This window comes from Histoplasma capsulatum, assembly GCF_000150115.1.
Source record: "Histoplasma capsulatum G186AR genomic scaffold supercont2.10, whole genome shotgun sequence".
Lineage (NCBI taxonomy): Eukaryota > Fungi > Ascomycota > Eurotiomycetes > Onygenales > Ajellomycetaceae > Histoplasma > Histoplasma capsulatum.
In genome coordinates this window covers 273,460-295,338 of record NW_025544810.1, presented here as the reverse complement: position 1 = coordinate 295,338, position 21,879 = coordinate 273,460, and the positions used below count along the sequence as shown (strand labels likewise).

The following is a 21,879-nucleotide window of genomic DNA, read 5'->3' as shown; positions in this document are numbered from 1 at the left end:
TTAGCTGCTGTGGAGCAGTTTGCGCCAACTCTTTATTTAGGTTAAGCCATCTTTCTTAAAACAATTCGTGCACTCTTCTATCGAAGCCTTTAGTTCTGAAAAATGTATATTTGATGTCAACATGAAGGTGCAGTTGAATATGTATCTAGCTATAGGTTATGAAACTGGGAGCTTTCAAGACCACACTTATCTAACCTAGTAACTTCAACAAAACAAGAAAAGAATGTAGGCAATGTAAGGGACAAAACTAAACACATTGATCTGGTAGAAGTCCCAATAACGAAATAACCGGGTTCATAACTGCTATGTGCACGTCGAATCTGAACGGCTTCAATTCGATGGGGTGATCCTCGGATGCTTAATTCTGATAACGTCGAGGTATTCAAGCAGTTCCAAAATAGGAGCAAGCAAAGTACAGCCTCACTCCCTGATAATATGCTGCTTGACCTGGGGTAGGCTGTGGGGCAGTAACGATGTCATTCTGGAGGCCCACCCCGCCTATATTTGCTATGAATGACGCCTACAGAAATTTCCAAAATCCAACTCCATATGTATCTTTTTTGGGAAGGGTCATCATGATGGCAGCCTTTCCCATAGCCCTATTAGGCGCATATCAGCCTAGTAGTTTTGCATTATTCTCTCAAGTCCCGATCAAAAAGGGGATTCTCTCCATCTATCAGGGAAGGCTGATGTTTGAAATCCCGTGCATCACTAGCTGAATAGACGGCATAGGCGGCGGGGCAAGCGGGATACCCGCTCCCACAGTGTGGAAGATTTCTGCGCAAACGAACCTTTCATGGCTTTGTCCCTGCCGTTAAAAAGTTTTAGCAACTGTTTCCCACTCTAGATCTTAGGAAAGTTGACAATATTGAATAGTTAAGCGACAAGGTTATATTTCCATATCTACATCATCATCATCATGTATGTACACACACTTGGAAATCAAATCATATTGAACTAGTTATTCAATTTCACAGAAAACAAAAGGCGATAATTTTTTTTTTTTTGAGGCTTTGAATTATTCTAAGGCTCCCACTGTGTTAATTGACTATGTATGACTGTGAGGGTTTCTACGGATTTCTTAATTATATCATCATCGATTTAACAATCAATATGTATATATTGACGTATCTTGTCCAGACCGAATGCTGAATTGCCTGTGCTGTGTATATAATATTATGGAATATGTATTAAAACGAAAACTGGTCATCTTTGTATGGCCCAATTTGCCAGGAAAACCTACCTTTTACTTCTCTTATATATATATTCAGCAGATTGCGTGCACTCGTAGACCATTTTGCTAATAATATCCAATTTTGACTTTGTATTTACGAGGACATCCACATCAAGGGCTTAACTACTATGGATAAACCCTGCCCAAGATAAGCTTTCGACTCAACGAGTCTCGAACAAAGAAAGTCTATTTTGAGGCATTTTTAACTGATCCTCGATCATCTTCTTCGATGCTTTGCGAGTGGCCATCCGCCAAAACCGAGTGAACCTAGAATTTTTCTGAATCATCACGCGCAAAGAGAGAAAATGAATAAGGGAGCAATATCAGCCAAAAAAGAGAGAAAGAAAGAAAGAAAGAAGAAGCGGAGTGTTGTGGCCACTGTATCATCCTCCCGAAATCGCCTGGGCATACACAAATCATATAGATACACAACATGAATATAAAATCTAGAAAGAGTCACTCTCGCTTTTCCATGTTCCAAATATCCAGAACATCAAACCCAGGTCTCATCAATCTACCTTCAGCAATCCTGACAGTCCCCAAATATTCAAGGAGGATGTGTAATTTTGCCTGACGGAGGGGCGAATCCGAGCCTACAGAGTTCACTAGAGTACTTCGAAGCCGTGATGGTAAGGAGAGAGAGTAGCGGAGTCAGAGCACAGTTCATATTCCTGGAGGACACGGTCGAGTTGGGAATCTGTTTTCGACATTTGTTATGTGTTTTTCTGCTCAGATTCCATAGAAGAAACAGATATGAACTGAATAAAGCGGGCACCATAGGGGGGGTGGGGGCTGGCAGGTGGCTGCTCATGTTTGATCCATTGGAGAGAAGGTGATTATGGTTGCTGCTGGTGATGGCGAAAGGGTAACCTATGCTATCAACCCCGATGCTATAGGGTGAAATGGATAATTTTTTAACCTTCGGATGTACAGACAGGCTTCTCTTTAGAGTGTCAGATATCCTGTAGATTTGCAGCCAAAGCCGCGGCGCGTTTAGTCCGGACGGCGGACCGCTATTCGGAGAAATACAAGCCCAATGAAAATTAAAAACCATGTGGGAGAAGAGTGTTGGGTAGCAAAATAAAAATTGACAACAAGGCTCACAGAGCGGAATCAATCATCTTCGATTGCATAAGATCAGTTACCTTGACCATCGTGTTTCTATGCAAGTTACGCTGCCTTTAAAATAGAATGGTTAAAATGGACACTGCAAGCCAAGAAAAGGTTCTAGAAACGTTGAGGACGAGGTGCGTCAGATGCACAAGACAGTCACAGACCGAGCTTTAAGTTAAGCAAAGTAAACCCCCATGCCCAAATCCCTAAGAAAAATGACAACCTAAACAATGCGTAAGAGAGACCAGGATAGTGGAGAAAACGAAACGGACAGGCAATGCACAAAAGTCAGGGAACTGGGGGAGTCGTACGGAAAGAAAACAACAAACAGACAAGGACAAGGACGTACATCAGGTATAGAGTTTGCATAGTAGCGACAGTAAAAAGAAAAGGAGAATAGGCGAGTATGGCATCAAGGGCAACGTAACCTAGCTTAATATGGATGCCAATTAATCATCTCTGAAGTATAGATGGTGGCATCTGGGCGTAATGCCCGGTTGAGATGGTGATTCAAGTTGCTGTAATATCTCAACGCCAAACAAATCGATACTTCGCCCCGCACCCCATCTAGGTGCGGCAGGAAAATCGGTTTCATGCATTTCGCATCGAGGCGGCTCACAATTAGGACGGAGCTATCCAAATCCTCATCAATGGTGGGCCAATCTGGTCAATTTAGTATTCCAGCTGGAACTAGCTGGCTGGCTGGTTGGCTGAGTGATGTTGATAATCAGCATTTCCAACTTCTGATAGAAGTTTCAACAGAATGGTCGTCTTGAAACAGGTGCGCAGCATCCGGCGCGGTGCGGGAAAGAGAGTATGTGTAGTCACCGAGAGAGCAGCAGAGTGAAAAGAGCGGCAACAGGAAATGAATCAGGCCTCGAGTGGTACATTCCTCCCCGTTTACCCTCCTGCATGGTCTCCAATCACATCAGGTTCCGCATACACTTTCCTATGCCTAACCCCGTCCGCACTGCCAGCCTCCCTGTATTTCTCAAAATCCGCACACGCATCAGACTCATTTCCATTCCCATCGCTATTACTATAAGAACCATTATTACCAGTCAACTCGGGCGGACAATCCGTATCATTAACGCCTCGGTGTCCTTGTCCCTCATCACCATCATACAGCGATCTCGTCAAACTGAACGTCCTCCTCCTTCCGTCTGGCCTTTCGCTGAAGCTGGGGGCTTGGGGTCTCTGTCGACCCCTCGCGCGGCCTCCGATGACAGGGATCTCATAGGTGAACGCGCGCCAGATGTAAAGCAGAAGATCATAAAGGATCAGGAATGCCCAAGGGGCGATGATGATCGTTCCTAGGATGATCTTGACACATCGAGTGGGGCAGAAAACGTGAGAAACTTTAAACACACAACTTCCAAACAGATGAAGATGCGAAACAGTTAGAAAATAGGTACAATACATACGAATACTCGAACTAGCGACGATTCAAATGCTGTCAGTCCTGGAGGAAGTAGAGAGTACCACGTCATGATGCTGGTTCCTCGCTAGCGGTAACGATAGAGCTATCCAGACCTAGACAAACGTTGACAGGAACGGGATTTAATCCACGCCTCCTCCTTTTGTTGCCCCTCTCGTTCGACGTTATATAAGATTAAGTGCTATGGAAGCGTATATTGTGGTTTTGTCTCGCAGGTCCAACGACTTGTCGCTTTAAATTGCCTGTTTGTATATCTTCGTTTTCTCTATTTCGGGCGGAAGAGGGAAGACGAGGGAGAAACTCATGATATTCTTAACGAGAGCATTTATTTACTCCCAGAAGCCCGGGAAAATAAATGAAGGAGATGAGAAGATGTCGTTTTTAATATTTATCTGGTCATAGACGGGTTTCGCGCGACACAATCATGGCGAGATATTTAGGCGGATGAGGAGGTTCGACACGGGGTAGATACGTTGAGTCACTGGAAGGCCAGAGTATTCTAGATGGTGTTTGTATTTTCAGCGTCGAGATGTCGGGGAGAGCGAGGTGGGAGATGTACATTCCAAAGCGATGCTAGTATGGAGGAGGAACAAGAGCAAGCTCCCAACAGCAGTCGTTGCGGGGGAAGGTACTGTACATACATAAAGCTCAGCTGTGAGCAGGCCAGCGGACCGCCAAGTCATCGCCAATCATGACGCACTAGCGACCTTTGGCGGAACCCCTGGGAAATCACATGATTTTCACATCCATGGATGGATTGTTCGAGTTGAAAAGGGTCAATCTCTCCCGTTCACTGTCTTTTCAACTGAGTCCGCGCGGGAGCATCCGGCTATGATCAGTTGGTATATGGACGCGAGCTCGGCTAATTATCTCTGCATATATGGACCCAGCCCATCCTAAAACATATAGAGAACGCGCGAATATCGTCTCTCCCGGGTCAGTACCCCGAGCGAACGTCTTCATATTGAATGTCAACAATGAGGTGGTGCAGTGTACTGCGGTCGGGGCAAAGGATGGCCACGAAGAAGAGGACTGACTAGTCACTTTTGACAGCAAGTTCAAGAATTGAAGAATCTATGCTCTGCCGTAGGTTCACAGGGAGTCAGTCCAGGGTTACGATCTCCCAGAAACTTATTAAAAAACTTCGCCAATAGATCGAGGTCGTTTCTCCTATCATTCCCCAGGATGGGGCCACCAAATTTGAGGTGTCCGAGGAACTGAAGGAAAACAAGTCACTTACACTTTTTACAACAAGACCTCATGCTCTGAAACCCGAGCCCGGCGCATGAGATGGTGGTTTTTTTTAAGTTCTTGAAGCCTTTCCGGACCACTGAGCCAGAGTGCCGACCACACCTCCCGGGGAGACTGGAGACTCTGGAGTCCGTCTGACATGCCATTAGATATATAGATGGTTTCGAGGTCTTTAGAACGGACCAAGGCACGGGATTCACAAACTCCAATTCTGTCTGTACTAGCATCCCGGGTGGGCCATCGCGGGAGGGCGTGTGCAGAGAAGCGCTGTATTGGTTGATGAGTTGATATTCATTTAATAATACTTACTTTCCTAGAAACATATCACATCATAATATATGACGTATATTGCATATCTAAAGATAGGATACAAATTCCATCTGAGCGGCGTGATACTGTTGTTCAAGGACTCGCGAGGCCCCAATGTTCTTCGAATATATTGAAAACGGCTCGTTCAAAAATGGTGGATTGGGTTATCTATATGACAAAAAAGTGGATCTTAAAAATAAATAAGTACAAGAATGAATATCGCCTCTAAAAATCGCGCCTCCCCTCTTCCCCACCCAACCGTGTATGTACGAAAAGAAAAAAACCCAACTTTTCCAAAACTCTAAGACGCCCCCAAAACCCCCATAAAACCGAACCAAACCCAAGATCTAAGCCTGCCAGGTATCATCATCAACAAAATCATTTTTATGTATAAGGAAAAGCCCATACTGACACAATATTAAGCCCCTGGTTGTTTAGTACCTTGACCCGTAAGATACCTCAAACGCACACACAAAAAGGTCGAAAGTAAAAGCAAAGAAAAGAGCCAGCCTCCTTTAATACTGCACACCACGATACGTCTCGTAAGACGTATCTTCATAACCCCCGCGCGTTCGCGGCAACCCACGTGGACCCCTCGATCGACGATTCTCCCATCTACCATGCGACGCAATGTCAGCAGAATATTGAACAGGGCGAGCCTCGTCGTTACTCAGAAGCGCCCGCTCGCTCTCGTTATCCGCCGTCACCCCAGAATGAAATTCTGGATTATTATCCCCCGATCGATACTCAGGGTTTACCGGACCGTGAGGAACTGGAGGTGGTGGAGCCTGGCTATCGAATGGCTGGGCGTACATACGGCCGCTGGGCCGCATTGCAGGTCCATTCCCTTGTGCCCAAGCTCCGTTCGAATGTCGCACTGGCGATGAGGCCCGCGAGGAGCCTGGGGAATCAAAACCGTTGTTAAAGAAGTTGCGGGGCGTGTGGGAGCGCTCATTTATCAAATCATCCGGCCGGCCGTAGATGCCGCCGCCGAACTCGTCGCGGAAATCGGGCCGATCCTTGAAGTATGAGAAGTCAAGTTGGTTCTCCGGGATTACTTCAAAGGGCGCATCATCCGGAGAACTCGATGTTCGGCCCGGCTCTTTCGAGGACATCTTCTGCAACGCTATATCTGAGTTCTGACTAATGCCTGATGTGTCACCACCTTGTCTCGGTTGGAAGTTCTTCTCCAGCACACCAGCGGCCTTGGCAAAGACCATTGGAGTCATAAGGGGCTTGTAGAGTGCTGGATGACCAAATTTGGACGCGATTCGTTCAGAGGCTTTCTTTCCGCCTTGTCCAGCGGAGAGGGACTCTGCATCAGTGGGTATCCGGCGGCTATAGTACGTTAAGCCATCGTCGAAGGATCGTTTGCAGAACCATTTGAACGCGAGCATTAGGAAAGGGAGGGGGACTAAACAAAAGACCATTGTCCAGGTTCCCTTGGCTTTGACGACTAATGCAATTGCGAAGTTGGCGAGGATTACTGCGAAGACAAGACGATTGAAGAGGACACGCCAGAATTGGCCGCCGGATTCGGTTTTGGTGACGAACACATAGAGGAGAAGATACTTCTTGAGCCAGGAATCCAGTGCGAAATAAAGTGCGGTAACGGGGAGGATTATTGGCTGCAGGGTCGAGAAACAGAGAGCTATCGTCGCATAGAACAGAAAGTAATTGTAATAACTCGCGAATTGAAATGGGGGCGGCGCAGTCCATTCGATAGCCTGTCTGGGAGTCGTCGTCAAAAATCTCTTGGCAAACCAGATCCATGTCAAGTTGAAGATCTGAAGCAGGTCGAGGGTGGCGCCAAGGTTTCTCTGCAAGATCCAGGTGACCCAAAATGGGGAGACGTTGCAAAGGGCTGTCGCGACCTGGAAAAAAAATTGCCCCTTCAAGATCGCATCCCAAGTGTCGTCGTTGTTGTTTTTGGCTTCGATCACCGTGGCCACAAACGTCCAAATTGCTGAAAATATCGAAAATACTACCAAGTTGTTAAAGACGAAGAAAGCGTATAAACTATGGATGACATGGCGCTCCCGCGATGTTTTCGTGATGTCACCCGCCCGGATTGAGAGGCGCCGGAATATTATGGGTAAGACCAGATAGACAAAGGATGTCACCGCTGGAGCTGCAATACCTTGCACCGCAGCCCAGGTCTTGGGATTCGCGTAAAGCTCTTTACGAAATGCGGGCCAGACTTTGCCCAAGTTGGACAGATTGGATAAGAAAATGGCAATTAGAGCGTTGGGTGCGATCCACAATACAGTAAGTACAGTAGACCAGAAAAAATTGATTATGCGTTTCCATTTCCTGCTCTTTCTTGAAAGTGCGAGGTTTTCCCAAATGATATCATTAGGCCGTGGAGCAAGAGTAATTGAGGAGCCCCTTGGGTGCTTGTTTCGAGCAGTATAAGCTACAAAATGGGCGGCTTCGATGGATTCCCAGCTTGCGAACCCATAGGGCATAGCGTTCACGGTATTGATCGACTCACGAACGTGCTTGATCTCGGCCTCGAGGTCTCCAATGCGGGAAGTGAGGTAGTCGATGGCGTCGATTCTGTCAGAGCCACGCGCTGCCTGATCTGCTTTGAAAGGACGGCATGTGGGGCGTTTGACAGGCAGTCGATCTGGATTTTTGAAGTATTTGGCAAGCACTTCTTCAAGCTGTCTAACTGTCTTTTCATGCTCTGCGATGAGTTTTGGTAGTTGCTTCATGTTGCGACCAATCGAAGTAAGGGGCACTGAAGATGTGGGGTTGATGTCGTCCACCAAGCGTAGGAGGCCGTCATCTGTCCTGAAATCGGGCGGTACATGTCTGATCTGTATCCAAAACCAATTAGGGCAAGATCTTCAACAGAAAACACAATAGTAGAAGCTTACCAAAAGGGTTTTAGCATGAAGAGACTCTTGGTAGTCAGAGCTTTCAAAATAATGGCGTCTCAAGGCGGAAACAACCTTATAATTCCGCCACAAAAAGTAGGCGACGACAACATCAAAGATCCAGAGGCAAACGACATGACTCCACATTGCACGAGTTGAGACAAACTGCGGAGTCATAGTTGCAAAGGCACTAATACCAGCAGGCGAGGAGCTCTGCGAAACGTTGACGGGAATCATCACCAAGCAGCCGATAATGCTCAGCACCAGGAACATGTTACGGCACATTCTGGTGAAGCGCAAGAACACTGTGGCATCAAGGCCAATGCAATCGACGAGGTTGCTCTCCTTAGTTTGTATAACAGGGGTAAGCCAAGCTAACAGACCCTTCCCCACGGGAGGAGGGCTATGCTTCCGGTCCGCATGTTTTATTTTAGGCGCGTAGACCAGTGAGTTGCGGGGGCGGACAAAGGAGAAGCATAAGGCAAGGACAATCGTCAGTCCCAAGGATGTACCAAACGAAGCCCAGAAGGCATTGAGTTGGAACTAAAGGCAAAGTGCAAAGGTCAGCTTAAGTCAAATGGTCTCAGGAATTTGGATATGGAAGAGGATACTACGTACTGCAGCGCTGAATGGATTCTGGATGAGTTCCAGGAACTCTTCCGCGGAAGACTTGGCAGCGGCCTGGCGAGCCAATATAGCGCCCTCCATATGGATCGGCAGCGGGATGGGATGGTTTATCCTGATCGACCAGTTGTTTTATATGCGGACATGTACCAACTTCACCTCGAAATGAGTGCCACAAGTATATTAAGTGTCATCTATACGGTTGAGGGTTTTGCCATCACCAGACCAAAACGTTGTTGAAGACTCCACGTGTCCAAATATGCACTAGAAGAGCGTGACCAAAGAAAGGTCAGCCTGTGCAAGCTCGAGGATGTGGTAAAAAAAGAATGTAAGTATGAGACTGGAGAATTGGAATTCAAATAAAGCGAGTGAGACAATAATTAAGCGCGAAGGGATGTTATAAGAAGCACAAACGAGGCGCGGGGAAGAAAACACCTTATCAAATCCATTCGTGAACCAAAAACCAGCAGAAAAAACTTGGAAGTTTAAGAGATTTTGGCAAATATAAATAACTTTATCCATCCACGGTTCAACGTCCAGCCGGCCCGCACTGGACAAGCCTGTCCCTGTTTCAGCAGGAGAGCTCGCGCCAGAGCGATGAGAATAGCGCTGTCCATGTCTTAAGTGTCTGAGGCGATTTCCTTCTGACGTTGAACGGCTTGAAGAAATCTTCTAAAAACTGTGCCCGGGATCAGAGAAGAATCCACGTATCATGGTCCCGGTATGGCATCAAGCTCACTGGCTGAGCTAGTTTCTGCCAGGGGCCCAGGCCTCTGCACGCGGCCATCAGCTTCTATGATCCACCACAGTGGGTCCTCTAGAAAAGCTAGCGCGCTTGGAATAAGAGGAAAGGCAAAAAAAAAGCGTGGCTGAACCCGAGCCTGAGCACTGATGATGCACTTGTCAGCGAAAACAGGATCCATGGCTAGAACAAGGAAATTTCCCGTACCTAGAATAGGTTTCATGGATAACTAGGGGTTGGTGAAGAGTCAGCAAATGTCACATTGCCCTGGCTGCAACCCCATTGTTCCTGACTCTCGGTAACAATCTGAAGATGAAGAACAAGAAGAGACGTTTCTCGTCGTGTGCAGAAGGTGAGGTTGCGTCCTTGGCCAACTGCTATTTATATCTCTGCTCTCCGACGCGTCAGGAGCGGGCCCGGTTGGCCAAATATAAATATATAATAAAATAAAATAAAATCAATCAAAAATCAATCAAAAGGTGTTGGCAACGGCGATTTCAAAGGGAACCCAGCGACCGTCGCGCCACCAAGAAAAAAAGCCTTTTAATGATGGTTAGAAGGGATTGAGGGGTCCAGGCTCCAGGCCAGTGGCATTGTCACATATATTAAGACGCACCCACGTTCCTCGCGGAAACAATTTCCATTTGTCGATTCAAAGGAAGTTTTGTGTTACAGGAGAGATCGAGGTGGTTGATACTTTCAAAACACTCTATTACTTTCTTTACTCCTCGCAGCTCATAAATACAGTCAGAAAGAGATGTTTGCATCGCGTGGGTAGTAATTGGTACCCTCCATGGAAGCAGGGAGAAAACACAGGGAACAGACAATGCGGGAGTTATATCGTTTATCATTGTCAGAAAATTGCTGGCGAGCTATTAATATGATCTGACATATCAAGATGACTGTTACTCCTTTTCCGGTCAAGTCTTTCCAAGCTAGATGGCTGTGCTGCTCATTCTCCCTCACCGAAACGAAACGTGAACATCCCAACCATATATATATAGAGTGTTCTCATCAATATTTTCTCTAAATAAACCATATCGGATAAATGTCCCTGCTCTCCCTCCCCTGATCAACAAATCCAACGTTTGGGTCATATTTCTCCGACCAGAAGTGGAACTATCAGCTGCATCGTCTTTGGTTGTCTACTCCTCACGATGGTCCTTGAGCGTCACGCGTTCCCCTACTTTCATACGGAACAGAATATCTAATTTCGCGACCAGGCAGAGTTTATCACCAGTGACCACAAAAGGTCCCCAGTGATACAGAATGTCAAGGTTGATTTGGAGCATGCCCACGAGGCTTTCACAATGCAGCCAAAAGAAATTGGTTATGCCTTCAGGGCAAGCATCTCCCCAAACAGTGGATCCTTTTCTGTCAATTTATCAGCAACAGACTCAGACCAGTGTTCCCTAACTTTCTATCATGATTCTCGATCATATGGCAGGTAAGGCCCGATTCACATGTAGAACTTTCTTCTGTTTGCCTACTCTATCTAGCAAAACAGTTACAAATCAGCTTCGAGATTCTCTCCATGATCTGAATGGACCACTCGATGAACTCAAAGACAAGTGGGATTGTGACAGGTTGAGTCCAACACTGCATTGGCGATTGACCTCTTGTAGAGACGTATTATCACTTGTTCCGCAGGACGAAATCGGAACTGGGAAGAATGATAAGATGTTGAAGTCGGGAAAATCGAGGTAGAATCTGAGGTAAACGGACGACCAACGCATAACTACCAACTTTTAAAGGTGTCGCCCGCCCGGTCAATTCCAATCTAGGGGCTCCTCGAGCTTCACGACCGACAAGGGTAGCAAGGCAAGGCTTTACTCGTGAGAGGCCTCTGCGGATGCCAGGCATTTCCAATTCACGCCCTTGCCAGGGATGGTAGGCGGCGCTGAACTGGAGTGTAAATTATTATAGTGAGGAGGATAAATCTACAGCTCCGATGATTTACCAAATTAAATAAGAATAGTTAATAGTCTTATACAAATATCAATAATTTCAAATCTGATATTTATTTATACTGCTGCATTTGCATATATGAATGGAGAATCTTAGCTACTATTCATCGGGTGTAAAGAGAATATATTAGGAGACTCTTAAGAATTGGAGAGATTAAGAGGAGAGAGCTCTCTGTTATTTATATAAAAACCATTGTCAATGGTAGGCCATTTCCTGAAGCGGAGGCCCTCGGCAGAGGCAGACAGCAACAATAACAATAGAAAACAGGAGAGGAAGAAGCGAGTAGTCGAGACTTTCGTATTTCGCCTTTGCTTTCACAGCCAAGATGCACGGAAAGGGCATGCTTCCGAGAAAAAGCAGACTTTGAATGCTAACTAACTACCGGCATGACATTATATAATATCATGGGAATGTTGAGTTAGCAGGAAAACCAAGCACGCAGCTGAGCAATTGATATGGATTGTTGATATCACCCATATGATTGCTGGATGCGCCCCATACCCCATGCATGCGATGCGCGGGCAGAATCGGAAGACTCGCCCACTGAAACACGGACAATCATCGAGCGATACTTGTATTGTTGCTCATCCTCCGCAGCGCCGGAACCAGGAAAGAAACCATTTTCCCAGAGTTCCCACACAGTTCCGCTGTGCGGCCACCCCGCAGTCCATACCTTGTTTCCCTTTCTCTTTTCCTTCGTCCATCCTGCGTCTCTGTGTTCCCATATACCCAAAAGCCCTTCCCCCACTGTACAATCAACAGGTGTGTTTGGCCCCGTTCTCCTATTTTATTTGTGTTTGTGTTTATATTTTTATCTTTGGATTTTCTTGTTTGCCAATGTTGCTGTTATTTTTTGCCGCTTTTACCCCTCCATCACCACCTATAACCCCTCCTATTTTTTTTTTTGTAAACCTCAACTCTTGTCATATATACATATTTTTCACTCCAATTGCCCTTCGATTCTCCCGTGCACTTCCCATCTTATTTCACATACGCTAATCTCGTCAATCCGGATGTCCTAGGTTTCCGAGTCTCCAAAGCTACCCCGCCAGACCCTTGAACCGCTTATACAGTCATCATGAGCGTAAAGGACGTTCTCTCTCGCAAGACCGGCGTCATTGTTGGCGACGATGTCCTCCGCCTCTTTGAACATGCCCACGAAAAGGGCTATGCGATTCCTGCCATTGTATGCTCACAATTGTCTACCTAGTCACCCCGAACAGTCCAACTAATCCAATCGCCTTCTTCAATTCAGAATGTAACCTCCTCCTCTACTGTCGTGGCCGCTCTCGAGGCCGCCCGTGACAAGAAGAGCCCTCTCATCCTGCAGGTGTCTCAGGGTGGTGCTGCATTCTTTGCCGGAAAGGTGAGTGTCAAAGACCCAAACCCGGTTTATGCAAGTAGCAATGAAAAATTTACATCATCTAACATGAGATGTGAAAAAAAAAAAAAAAAAATCCAGGGCATTTCTAATACCAACCAAGAAGCTTCCATTGCTGGAGCCACCGCCGCAGCTCACTACATCAGAAGTGTTGCCCCCTCCTATGGCATTCCCGTCGTCCTCCACTCCGACCACTGTGCTAAGAAGCTGCTCCCTTGGTTGGATGGCATGCTCGATGAGGATGAACGCTATTTCAAACTCCACGGCGAGCCCCTCTTCTCCAGCCACATGATCGATCTGTCGGAGGAGTCCGTCGACTGGAATATTGAAACCACTGCCAAGTACCTCAAGCGCGTTACTCCCATGAAGCAATGGCTCGAGATGGTGAGTTATACATCCCACATGACCGACGTAAAAAAGCCAGAAAAGAAGTAGAAAATTAATTAATTAATTAATTAATTATTTTTTACTTTTTCAATATATATTGATTGATCAATCTCACTAAATGCAAAAATTCCTCTCGATTATTAAAATAGGAAATCGGCATCACCGGCGGTGAAGAAGATGGTGTCAACAATGAATCTGTCGACAACAACTCCCTCTACACCCAGCCCGAGGACATCTACGCCATCTACAAGACCCTCTCAGCCATCAGTCCCTACTTCTCCATCGCCGCCGGCTTCGGCAATGTGCATGGCGTCTACAAGCCCGGAAATGTCCGCCTACACCCAGAGCTTCTCGCCAAGCACCAAGCCTATGTCAAGGAGAAGACCGGCTCTTCCAAAGACAAGCCCGTCTTCCTCGTCTTCCACGGCGGCTCCGGCTCCTCCAAGGCTGAGTTCAAAGAGGCCATCAGCTACGGTGTTGTCAAGGTCAATCTGGACACGGACATGCAGTACGCATACCTGAGCGGCGTGCGCGACTACGTGCTCAAGAAGAAGGATTACTTGTTGACAGCTGTCGGGAACCCGGAGGGAGATGATAAGCCGAATAAGAAGTACTTTGACCCCCGCGTCTGGATCCGGGAGGGAGAGAAGGCCATGAGCGTCAGGGTGCAGGAGGGGCTGGATGATTTTAACACTTCGGGCCAGCTGTAAAAAAGGGGGGAGAGAGAAGGAGGTTAAGGAAAGGGAAGGGGAGGGGTGGTGGTGATTCTTATGAAACACGAAAAAAAAAACGAAAAAGAAAAAGAAATAGTGATGATGTTCCAGTTTATATACGGCATTACACGGCTCGACAATTCCCTGCACCCTGACGCAACAAACTTTAAACTAGTAACTTGCCTTCTTATTTATATCTCCCGCACCTTTTTCCCTCTGATCTGAACAAACGCCCCCCCCCCCCCCCTTCCCTTTCCCCCCTTTTTCGCGCCTGTCTGACTTGTGGGCATGGGGAAGGAAAACAAATGAAAACCGCAGGATTGTTGGTGTGAAATTGGTCAATTGCTACATTTATTATTAATTTTTGTTACATTTCGCAAAAAAACTTCTTTCTTTCTTTCTTTCTTTCTTTCTTTTTTTTGATGTGAGTTTTATAATAATAATAACAGGGACGTGTCCGTCACTTTGGATGCCAGCCCAGTCGTTTTCTTTCACCGTGAGAGATGTGATGCGCGTACTTGCACAACCTCGAAACAGAAACCGATCTTCAGCGCCTCTTCCGTGAATACCGGTATGAAAGGAAGAGTTTATGCGTGAATAGATGTCTTAAAGACTTTGTCAAGTTCGTCTTGGAAGGGACCATCGCACATCCAAACTACGAGGATATTGTTGAAGATAAGCGGAAGAAGAACAAGAAGTTGGCTGGAGCCGACGAGGTCAAGTTTACGTATGCGACCTCATCAGTGCTTGCCAATCCCGTGTTCCTATCGCTGTCTGCCGAATAGAGGCGCACCTCATACCTCTGACAAAGACCCGAAGATGCGAGCCTCGGGCTAGATTTTTCGGGGAACAACATCCTGTCTAACTTCGGTCCATGTCTACGAAGATGGAACCGTCGTCTATTCGAAGGAGAGCGCTAATGACGCTCAACTAGTCCAATTTTCAGTATGCGCGTTTCTAGTTATCCATGCCATTGTTCAGCGTGTGCAGAGCGTTGACGCGATTGGCTCAGTTGCAGTCGAGCAATAGCCTCTGTGGAAGTCGGCTTGATGAAATTGTGGGAGCCTTCATAACACATTTCTCTGTAATTCCTGCGTTTTTCAAACAGTGCCTTTTTTACGATCCTGAGAATTTCCGGTTCATATTCATTCAATGTTGAGTGAGCGCCACCTCGGAATTGATATACAAATCATCCAATTAGGAATACGACTGCCATTCTATGCAACCTAGTAGGCGTGTCTTCAATCTTCTTCAAACTCCGCATAAAGCCAAGGATCTTGGAGCAATTCTTTAGCAGTGCTCCGCTCTTCTGGCTCCCATTTAAGCATCCGTTTGATGAACGTGATAAACATATTCTTGTCCTCACCATGCAGATGAACGAGCATATTGTTGAAATTGAAACTTGGCGGGGCTTGACTCTTGCAGATTCCTATGGACATTAAATCAGTGACAGCTGGTGAAACAATCATGTTTTTTACTAACCTTCAGGTCCATAAAAAAGATGTGTTCTCTTTCCCCTGTCTAAAAGATCTTTTGGAGGAGAACCAAGCAGTGCAGCGATGTGTGCGAGATGGCCAGCTTCATCATACTCATCAGTAGCCACAGAATATACGTTTTCGAAAAGCTTTCTATCTTCAATTATGTCCCACAACTGTCCGTGATGTGTATATCAGCGACCAGTCCCGCCATGAACGACAAATTCTTTTAACTAACATACCATCACACCCAAACTCCATATGTCGGCACTATACGAATAGCCAGCATCTAAAATCACTTCTGGTGGTCGATAGACCTCGGCCTGGATACAGCCGCTGTTCGGCTTGTCTCCACGGACAGACTGATCAAAATCCACAATACGAATAATGCCGGTGGTGCTTCGCGGAGGACCATAGTTGTTTCGAGCAAGGTATATCGTACGGCCGTCGGGATATACCTTTTGCGGTAGTGGATTTTTAAATTCGTCTGCAGCAGCTTCCTCTAGTAAGGATGGATCCTCTAGCTTGACCATGATATTGTCCGGCTTCAAATCTGCTACTGGTTAGCGAAACGTATTCGTACCGATGTGAATCATTGGAAAAAAAAGAAAAACAAACCAGCATGGATGATACGACACTCTGAGTGCATATAATCCAGCCCGTGAAGAATCATCTGAATAATCAATTTCAGAATATCCGATGGGATGATCCCACCAAATCTCTTCTGGTATATCCACAGAGGTTCTCGTAAGGGCTCAAGAACAAGGCTTAAATGATCATTTCCAGAGTTGGACTTGAGCGTGAACGAATCAAGAAGATGCCTGACAAACTGCCAGCCCTGATGGTGACGGTTGGTCTTAGAAAGGATTCGCAGTGTATCCAGCTCGGATCGTGCGGTACGTTTGTGTGATTGACGAATATTGGCATTGATTTTGACAGTAACATATTTCCCTTTTAACCAGCGCCATCTAGAGGAATTAATTAGCAACCATATGACCTAGTTTCGATGGACCAAGAGTCGACGAACTGATTGAGATCCCGGGCAAGCCAAACTGTCGAATTCGAACCGTGACCAAGCTTTGTCGCAAGTTGATACCTGCCGTTGAGGACTTCACCAAGTCGGGCTGGATAAAATCTAGCGGGACTATAATACGGAGTCTTTTCCTCTTCAACAGGCTCTTGAATATCGAGTTTAGGCGCAAGCGCCGCTGACTGTGGCCAAGGCTGGTGTTTCAGGACTGATATTGGGAATGACAGCCTATTTCTGAGGTTTGCCATATTGAATGCCGACTGAATGGAACTTGGGAGGAACGACCTTGTCATGATTCTACTATGATAAATGAAAAATCCTCTAGTTACTCAACATATATATCAGCTAGCCAAAGCCGCCTCCCAGAAATAAGCAAGCATCGTAGGGGTAAATATTATGCTGTGAATTTCCATAGTTAACAAAAAGAGAATAAAAAAGTTGAGATATCATATCATGGACCATATAAAAATGAAAAGTAAAAAAAGAAAATCAACTTGCGACCACCGAAAACCAACGCCTTAATCATTAGGTTTGGTTTTATGGATTATCGTCCAAGTTCCCACTAATTGTGGGCTAAATTCCACGTTGACACCATCCGTTTAAATCGGATTATGATGCTGGAGTAAAATTAAATATATTATTTGTATCCTGGGAGATTTCTGCCGAGAATACACCAATGCAAAAAAGAGAAAAAGTTAAATGAAGAAATAAGAAAAAAAAAGGGCCAGCAATGAATATACGAATTAAAACTGCAAGAAGGGGGAATGATATCGCTATATGTTCGTCAGAGATCATCAATGCAATGCCAAAGAAGAAAACGAAAGATAAAAGAACAAAAGCGAGGACAGCATTGATAAATAACAACCATGGACAATAAATTCCATTCAAAACCGAAAAGGAAGGAGTTCATCAACAACCCGCTCATCCCTTTCCCCTTTATTTATTGTATGAGGCGAATCATCCCCATTTACTGGATGGATGGTACTTCCTGCTTACCGGAATAATTTCGCCCCCGACTTCCCTTCACTCTAGGGGGCAGAGGGATTTTCGGGTTTCTGAGCTCGCGTGAAATGTACCCAGCTGTACATATGTATATCTCGACTTTTGATATCTTTGCGTACGCCGGTTAGAAGCACCTGGGTCTCCTCGACAGTCCATCCCAGAATTTTCGTGAAGAGGAAGAGTGAGTACGGTTCCAGCGCCTGCAATACCTGCAACTGCTGGAATCGCCCGACTTCTTTCAGCTTCTTGTCCTTGGGCCAGGTGCCGAGTGGGAGCTAAATATATTATATATATAAATATTTTTTGATATGGTTTCGCTTAATTTTCGTGGGAGAAGCAGGAGAAGAAGATATGGAGAAGGGAATGGGAGGGGCAGGCATGCAGGAGCCGCTCACCTTCTTAAGTTGGGTCGTAACATCCTGGAAGCCGGCCTTCTTCAACTTCTCCGGAAGCAGCGGCACGATCTCCAACGGTTTCCCGAACTTGGAACTAGCCTCGAATTCTAGTCTCACCCAATCCACCGCGTGATTTGCCTTCGCAAGCGTACCGTCATCGCTATAGAAACACGGCTCGATGGACTGGATCTCAAAGTACCCTCCCGGAACCAGGTTCTGATACGCCTGTTCGAAAAGTTTGTCGAAGTCGGCGATCGATCCGGCTAGTTCGCGCGCATGTATGAAGTCGAATGGTCGGGTGTATGGCCATGCCGCCTCGAGATCGTCGATTTCAAAGACACAGTTTGTGGGAACCCTACAGGTTGAAGCGAGTTGGCTGTTTTGTGCTAACAGATGAAAAAGAAAGAACCAATGAAGATGAAAAAAATTTTGGGCTGAGATCGGGTGTCGCTAAAGCATAATGTATTTACCATGATGGTTGGATGGGGCTCAGGTCATTTCCTATAAATTGAATGTTAAGATAATAATAGTCCATGGGAAATTATTGGAGTGCATTCTGGAAAAGGATAATGCTCACCTACTACCTGAGATTCAGGGTGTGCGCTGCATTTATCATAATCGAGTTAGATATATAATTCGCATACGAAGAAACTAGAATCGTAGTTTGTAGGCCTCACTCTGCAAAGTCAATGGCCCATATTCCTGTTTCGAGGGATGTCAGAAACAAGACCTAGATAGATATGGATACGAAACCAACGCCGTACCAGTTCCTGTTCCAATGTCAAGGACTCGTTGTGGGTTCGGCTTAATCGGGGAAATATATATATCTCCGCCTAAGAGCAGTTTGTAGATGTGGTGGGTCTATTTTTGGGGGGCGCGGCTGGATGAGCATTGTTTATTCTTCAAAGGTACCATTCACCAACATATAAAGGGTGTAAACCGGATTATGCTTCCGGAATCCTTACCAAGTCCATGCGATCCTGTTCATCCTCATCATTTGGCTGACCGAGGGAGCGAGATTATGTTAGTCTTGGTTTTCCAGCGCAACCATCACGGTGAGGAGACTGTGCTCTCACCAAAATATATTGCCCTGCACGGAACGAATTGTAACGTCTTCCGTTCTAAAGTCCCAAAGGGTCGCAGCAGGCGATCGTATAATCAGCCACCGCAATCATAAATGTTAAATAGTTGGCTTATTGGGCATAACAGAAACGGGTAGAATGAGCGCCGTATTTGCGTGGATGTTTCCCCGTACCGCATATCTAGTAGGCTGTCAGAGCTCTTGAAATGCAGGGGAAAAAAACATCCAAGAAGGCGCCGATAGAGGGGAGCAATTCCTTACACATAATTTTTTACACTGGAGGCGAGGGTCGTGGCATAACTGGCACTTCCCAGGCTGTGCGACATTATCAAAAACCACGAATCAGTAACAATACGTAAAAACATTTCCTGTTAAGGAGCGAGCGATAGTTCCCAAGTTCTATTCCCAAAGCAAAATGGGAAGCGCTGGGAAACTCACGAGCCCTCGAATGCAGAGTCGGTGTCCTCATTGGCCTACAAATACACACAACCTCAAGTTAATCGCTGAACGTTGGCGTCTGGCAAAAACAAAGACAACATGGGACGACGGAACAGACATCTGCTTCAATATGCGGAATCGCAACGTTTGCGTCGGAAGTCATAGTGAAGATATTCAAAAAAGCGAAAATGGGAAAGCTGTTTTGGTTTCCACAGACCGAATGAATGCAGAAGCGAAGGATGGTATTGGGGTTTTCGTTGCAGTTATTAATAGCAGAACAAGCCCAAAAGCTGACCCAGAGAGGCCTTCTGAGGGGTCCACGGGTTTGGAGCCGGGGCAAAAGGAAATTAAAGAAGCGCAGGGGATATTTTGAACAAGAGGGAAACCGGAGGGAAGAACTTTGACTTCGGGCAGATAGTTGCTTCTTTGTCGTGCTCGAGCTAAAGATCACCCACCACCAGCATCATTCCCTGATAACCACCAATCATGGCGCCTAAAGCCTGTGGCGAACGGCCATCGAAACTGGTTGTCTCTCGCTTTGTCTATTCCATTCGTCTGGCTACTGGTGGGATTGGCCGCGTGGGAGACGAGGGTTGTCGACTCGGTTGTGAATCTTCAACAAGCACGAAGAAACCGTCTTTAAACGGCGACTTGCACTAGTTTCTCCGCTTTGGACGCATTCTAGAATGATGGTTTCGCATCCCGGCTCCCCGCGTGCAGTGATTCGATGGGCGATGTTGCGCTTGAACCGAGTTGAGCAAGTCAATTGGCATGCAGGGCCCCATGCGAACGATAGTCCCTGCCCATGCGCTGTGCACACGCTATCCGCTGTCCGCTATCCGGCCCGGCCGCTATTGTTCTTCTTCAACCAGGGATTTGTGACCCTTGCGTCGCCCAAGGGCCAGTTATGAGGACGTGCTGTTCCCCTACCTCAAATGCCGCCTCTGTGAGCTACTCTGGGAGATCGAATTATTGCATTGAAACGGAACAAAATAACTTCTGACCGGAGTGTTTTCAGCAGCTGAACTCATCGATCCATTTCATACCTTACTACATCTGGAAGTGCGGCGGCACTTCCCCATTCGATGATACGAGCCAGCCAGCCTGGTCGCGCTGTGTGCGTAGTTGACTAACCAAACCTAGGCCTTAGGTTTTTCTGCAATGATCAATCAGCTCTTCGGGAGCATACCGATGGGCAGACCAATCACAAGATTTGTTGGGAAATGCGCTTCTTGACTTGAGGAATGTCTTCATCCTGATTTTTCCATCAGCCGCTTGGTCCGGCAGTTGAGCAACGTTGATCCGCTCTTCATATCGAACATACAGATTCTACTGGCTGGAATCGGATTGCGGGGTATTTCGTCGTGATTTATTCACTGTTCGATAAATTTTACCTCTGCTCGAGGTTGTCGCCAAACACCGCTGTACATTGCGCATGCTTCCATTTCCATTGATCATCCCAATGTTGGTTCAAAGCAGACGCCGATGAGCGTTAGGAATAAGATTATGAACAGGAATAGGAACGGGAATGTGAGAAATTGCTTCCACTGGTTACCCTACCGGTTCCAATCCGACTCGAATGAATAGGGGTACTATGCAAAAGCAAATACCACCCCGTCCAACAGGAACAATCGGTGCGGGCTTTTCCAAAGTCCCTCCTGAAACTCCGATTTGCTCTGGGATTATCACGAAACTGCATTTACCATATCCCACGTTAAATCCGGAGAGCGAAACGACACGTTCAGTTCGAACAGTGGTGCCGTAGCTCTAAGATGATCAATCGTAGGCATTCCCACAACCACCCACTCTGGGGGAATGCTCCCGCATATCCCCATGCAACGATAAATTCTGTTAACATGGCATACCAATCGAGGAACGGGATTTTGTCTTGATATCTTACAAGAGCTTGCAAAATCAGTTTCCATGCTCGAAACACTCTTTTGATATCTTCTCATCACTCAGCGAGGACATCCCTATCCCTCTAGTTATCAAGAATGATTTGAAGGTCATTTTGGCTGTTTGTTTTCCAGAATGCTTCGTGTAGACAATTCGAATCTGGTAGGTAATTCATGAATGCCTGTGTCAGGAACCTTATCCTTTCTGGGCTCTCTTCCACTGTCATTATATTATATTCCTGGGATGAACATTGTCATCATACATCTGCGCATCGTGGAATTCCATTCAGCCCATCAAATAGAATTTTTGCATAGTGCTTGGATGTGTCTAGGTATTCTAGTTAATCATTCAAAATCTTAGCAAAACCAGTATCAGTTTCGCCAGGATCGGTGTAGAACTTTATTTGTTTTTCTGACTATATGAGGGTAGTTATGCAAAGGTGATGGTGATGCTTTCCGAAATAAAGATAAAAAGATAATAAAATAAAAATATCAATGAAAGGGAACACAAATCATTCCCC

At 46.1% G+C, this 21,879-nt stretch overlaps 7 protein-coding genes across 7 annotated transcripts; 1 reads left to right on the top strand and 6 right to left on the bottom strand.

The window, feature by feature from the left end:
• Nucleotides 1–2,706: 2,706 nt before the first annotated feature.
• On the bottom strand, nucleotides 2,707–3,837 carry HCBG_06749 (uncharacterized protein; the record flags this gene model as incomplete). The annotated part of the gene is made up of 2 exons (XM_045433798.1): nucleotides 2,707–3,670; nucleotides 3,772–3,837. 2 exons carry the CDS (start codon nucleotides 3,835–3,837, stop codon nucleotides 3,248–3,250), a joined length of 489 nt encoding a protein of 162 aa, XP_045285279.1.
• Nucleotides 3,838–4,181: 344 nt separating this feature from the next.
• HCBG_06748 (uncharacterized protein) lies at nucleotides 4,182–4,468 on the bottom strand (the record flags this gene model as incomplete). The annotated part of the gene is made up of 2 exons (XM_045433797.1): nucleotides 4,182–4,358; nucleotides 4,427–4,468. The coding sequence occupies 2 exons, from the start codon at nucleotides 4,466–4,468 to the stop codon at nucleotides 4,182–4,184; spliced, it is 219 nt and encodes a 72-aa protein (XP_045285278.1).
• Nucleotides 4,469–5,485: 1,017 nt separating this feature from the next.
• HCBG_06747 (DUF221 domain-containing protein) lies at nucleotides 5,486–8,935 on the bottom strand (the record flags this gene model as incomplete). The annotated part of the gene is made up of 3 exons (XM_045433796.1): nucleotides 5,486–8,167; nucleotides 8,228–8,770; nucleotides 8,846–8,935. 3 exons carry the CDS (start codon nucleotides 8,933–8,935, stop codon nucleotides 5,861–5,863), a joined length of 2,940 nt encoding a protein of 979 aa, XP_045285277.1.
• A 626-nt stretch (nucleotides 8,936–9,561) lies between these two features.
• On the bottom strand, nucleotides 9,562–11,456 carry HCBG_06746 (uncharacterized protein; the record flags this gene model as incomplete). Its single annotated transcript, XM_045433795.1, has 5 exons — nucleotides 9,562–9,739; nucleotides 9,801–9,822; nucleotides 10,210–10,327; nucleotides 10,781–10,967; nucleotides 11,326–11,456. 5 exons carry the CDS (start codon nucleotides 11,454–11,456, stop codon nucleotides 9,562–9,564), a joined length of 636 nt encoding a protein of 211 aa, XP_045285276.1.
• Nucleotides 11,457–12,280: 824 nt separating this feature from the next.
• HCBG_06745 (fructose 1,6-biphosphate aldolase) lies at nucleotides 12,281–14,117 on the top strand (the record flags this gene model as incomplete). Its single annotated transcript, XM_045433794.1, has 5 exons — nucleotides 12,281–12,323; nucleotides 12,584–12,747; nucleotides 12,817–12,927; nucleotides 13,024–13,326; nucleotides 13,479–14,117. 4 exons carry the CDS (start codon nucleotides 12,640–12,642, stop codon nucleotides 14,037–14,039), a joined length of 1,083 nt encoding a protein of 360 aa, XP_045285275.1.
• A 1,166-nt stretch (nucleotides 14,118–15,283) lies between these two features.
• Nucleotides 15,284–16,795, bottom strand: HCBG_06744 (protein kinase; the record flags this gene model as incomplete). The annotated part of the gene is made up of 5 exons (XM_045433793.1): nucleotides 15,284–15,471; nucleotides 15,525–15,693; nucleotides 15,760–16,070; nucleotides 16,136–16,485; nucleotides 16,545–16,795. The coding sequence occupies 5 exons, from the start codon at nucleotides 16,793–16,795 to the stop codon at nucleotides 15,284–15,286; spliced, it is 1,269 nt and encodes a 422-aa protein (XP_045285274.1).
• Nucleotides 16,796–17,158: 363 nt separating this feature from the next.
• On the bottom strand, nucleotides 17,159–19,626 carry HCBG_06743 (uncharacterized protein; the record flags this gene model as incomplete). Its single annotated transcript, XM_045433792.1, has 10 exons — nucleotides 17,159–17,824; nucleotides 17,945–18,320; nucleotides 18,415–18,445; nucleotides 18,522–18,547; nucleotides 18,622–18,646; nucleotides 18,709–18,805; nucleotides 18,910–18,945; nucleotides 19,301–19,340; nucleotides 19,464–19,498; nucleotides 19,582–19,626. The coding sequence occupies 10 exons, from the start codon at nucleotides 19,624–19,626 to the stop codon at nucleotides 17,576–17,578; spliced, it is 960 nt and encodes a 319-aa protein (XP_045285273.1).
• Nucleotides 19,627–21,879: the final 2,253 nt, after the last annotated feature.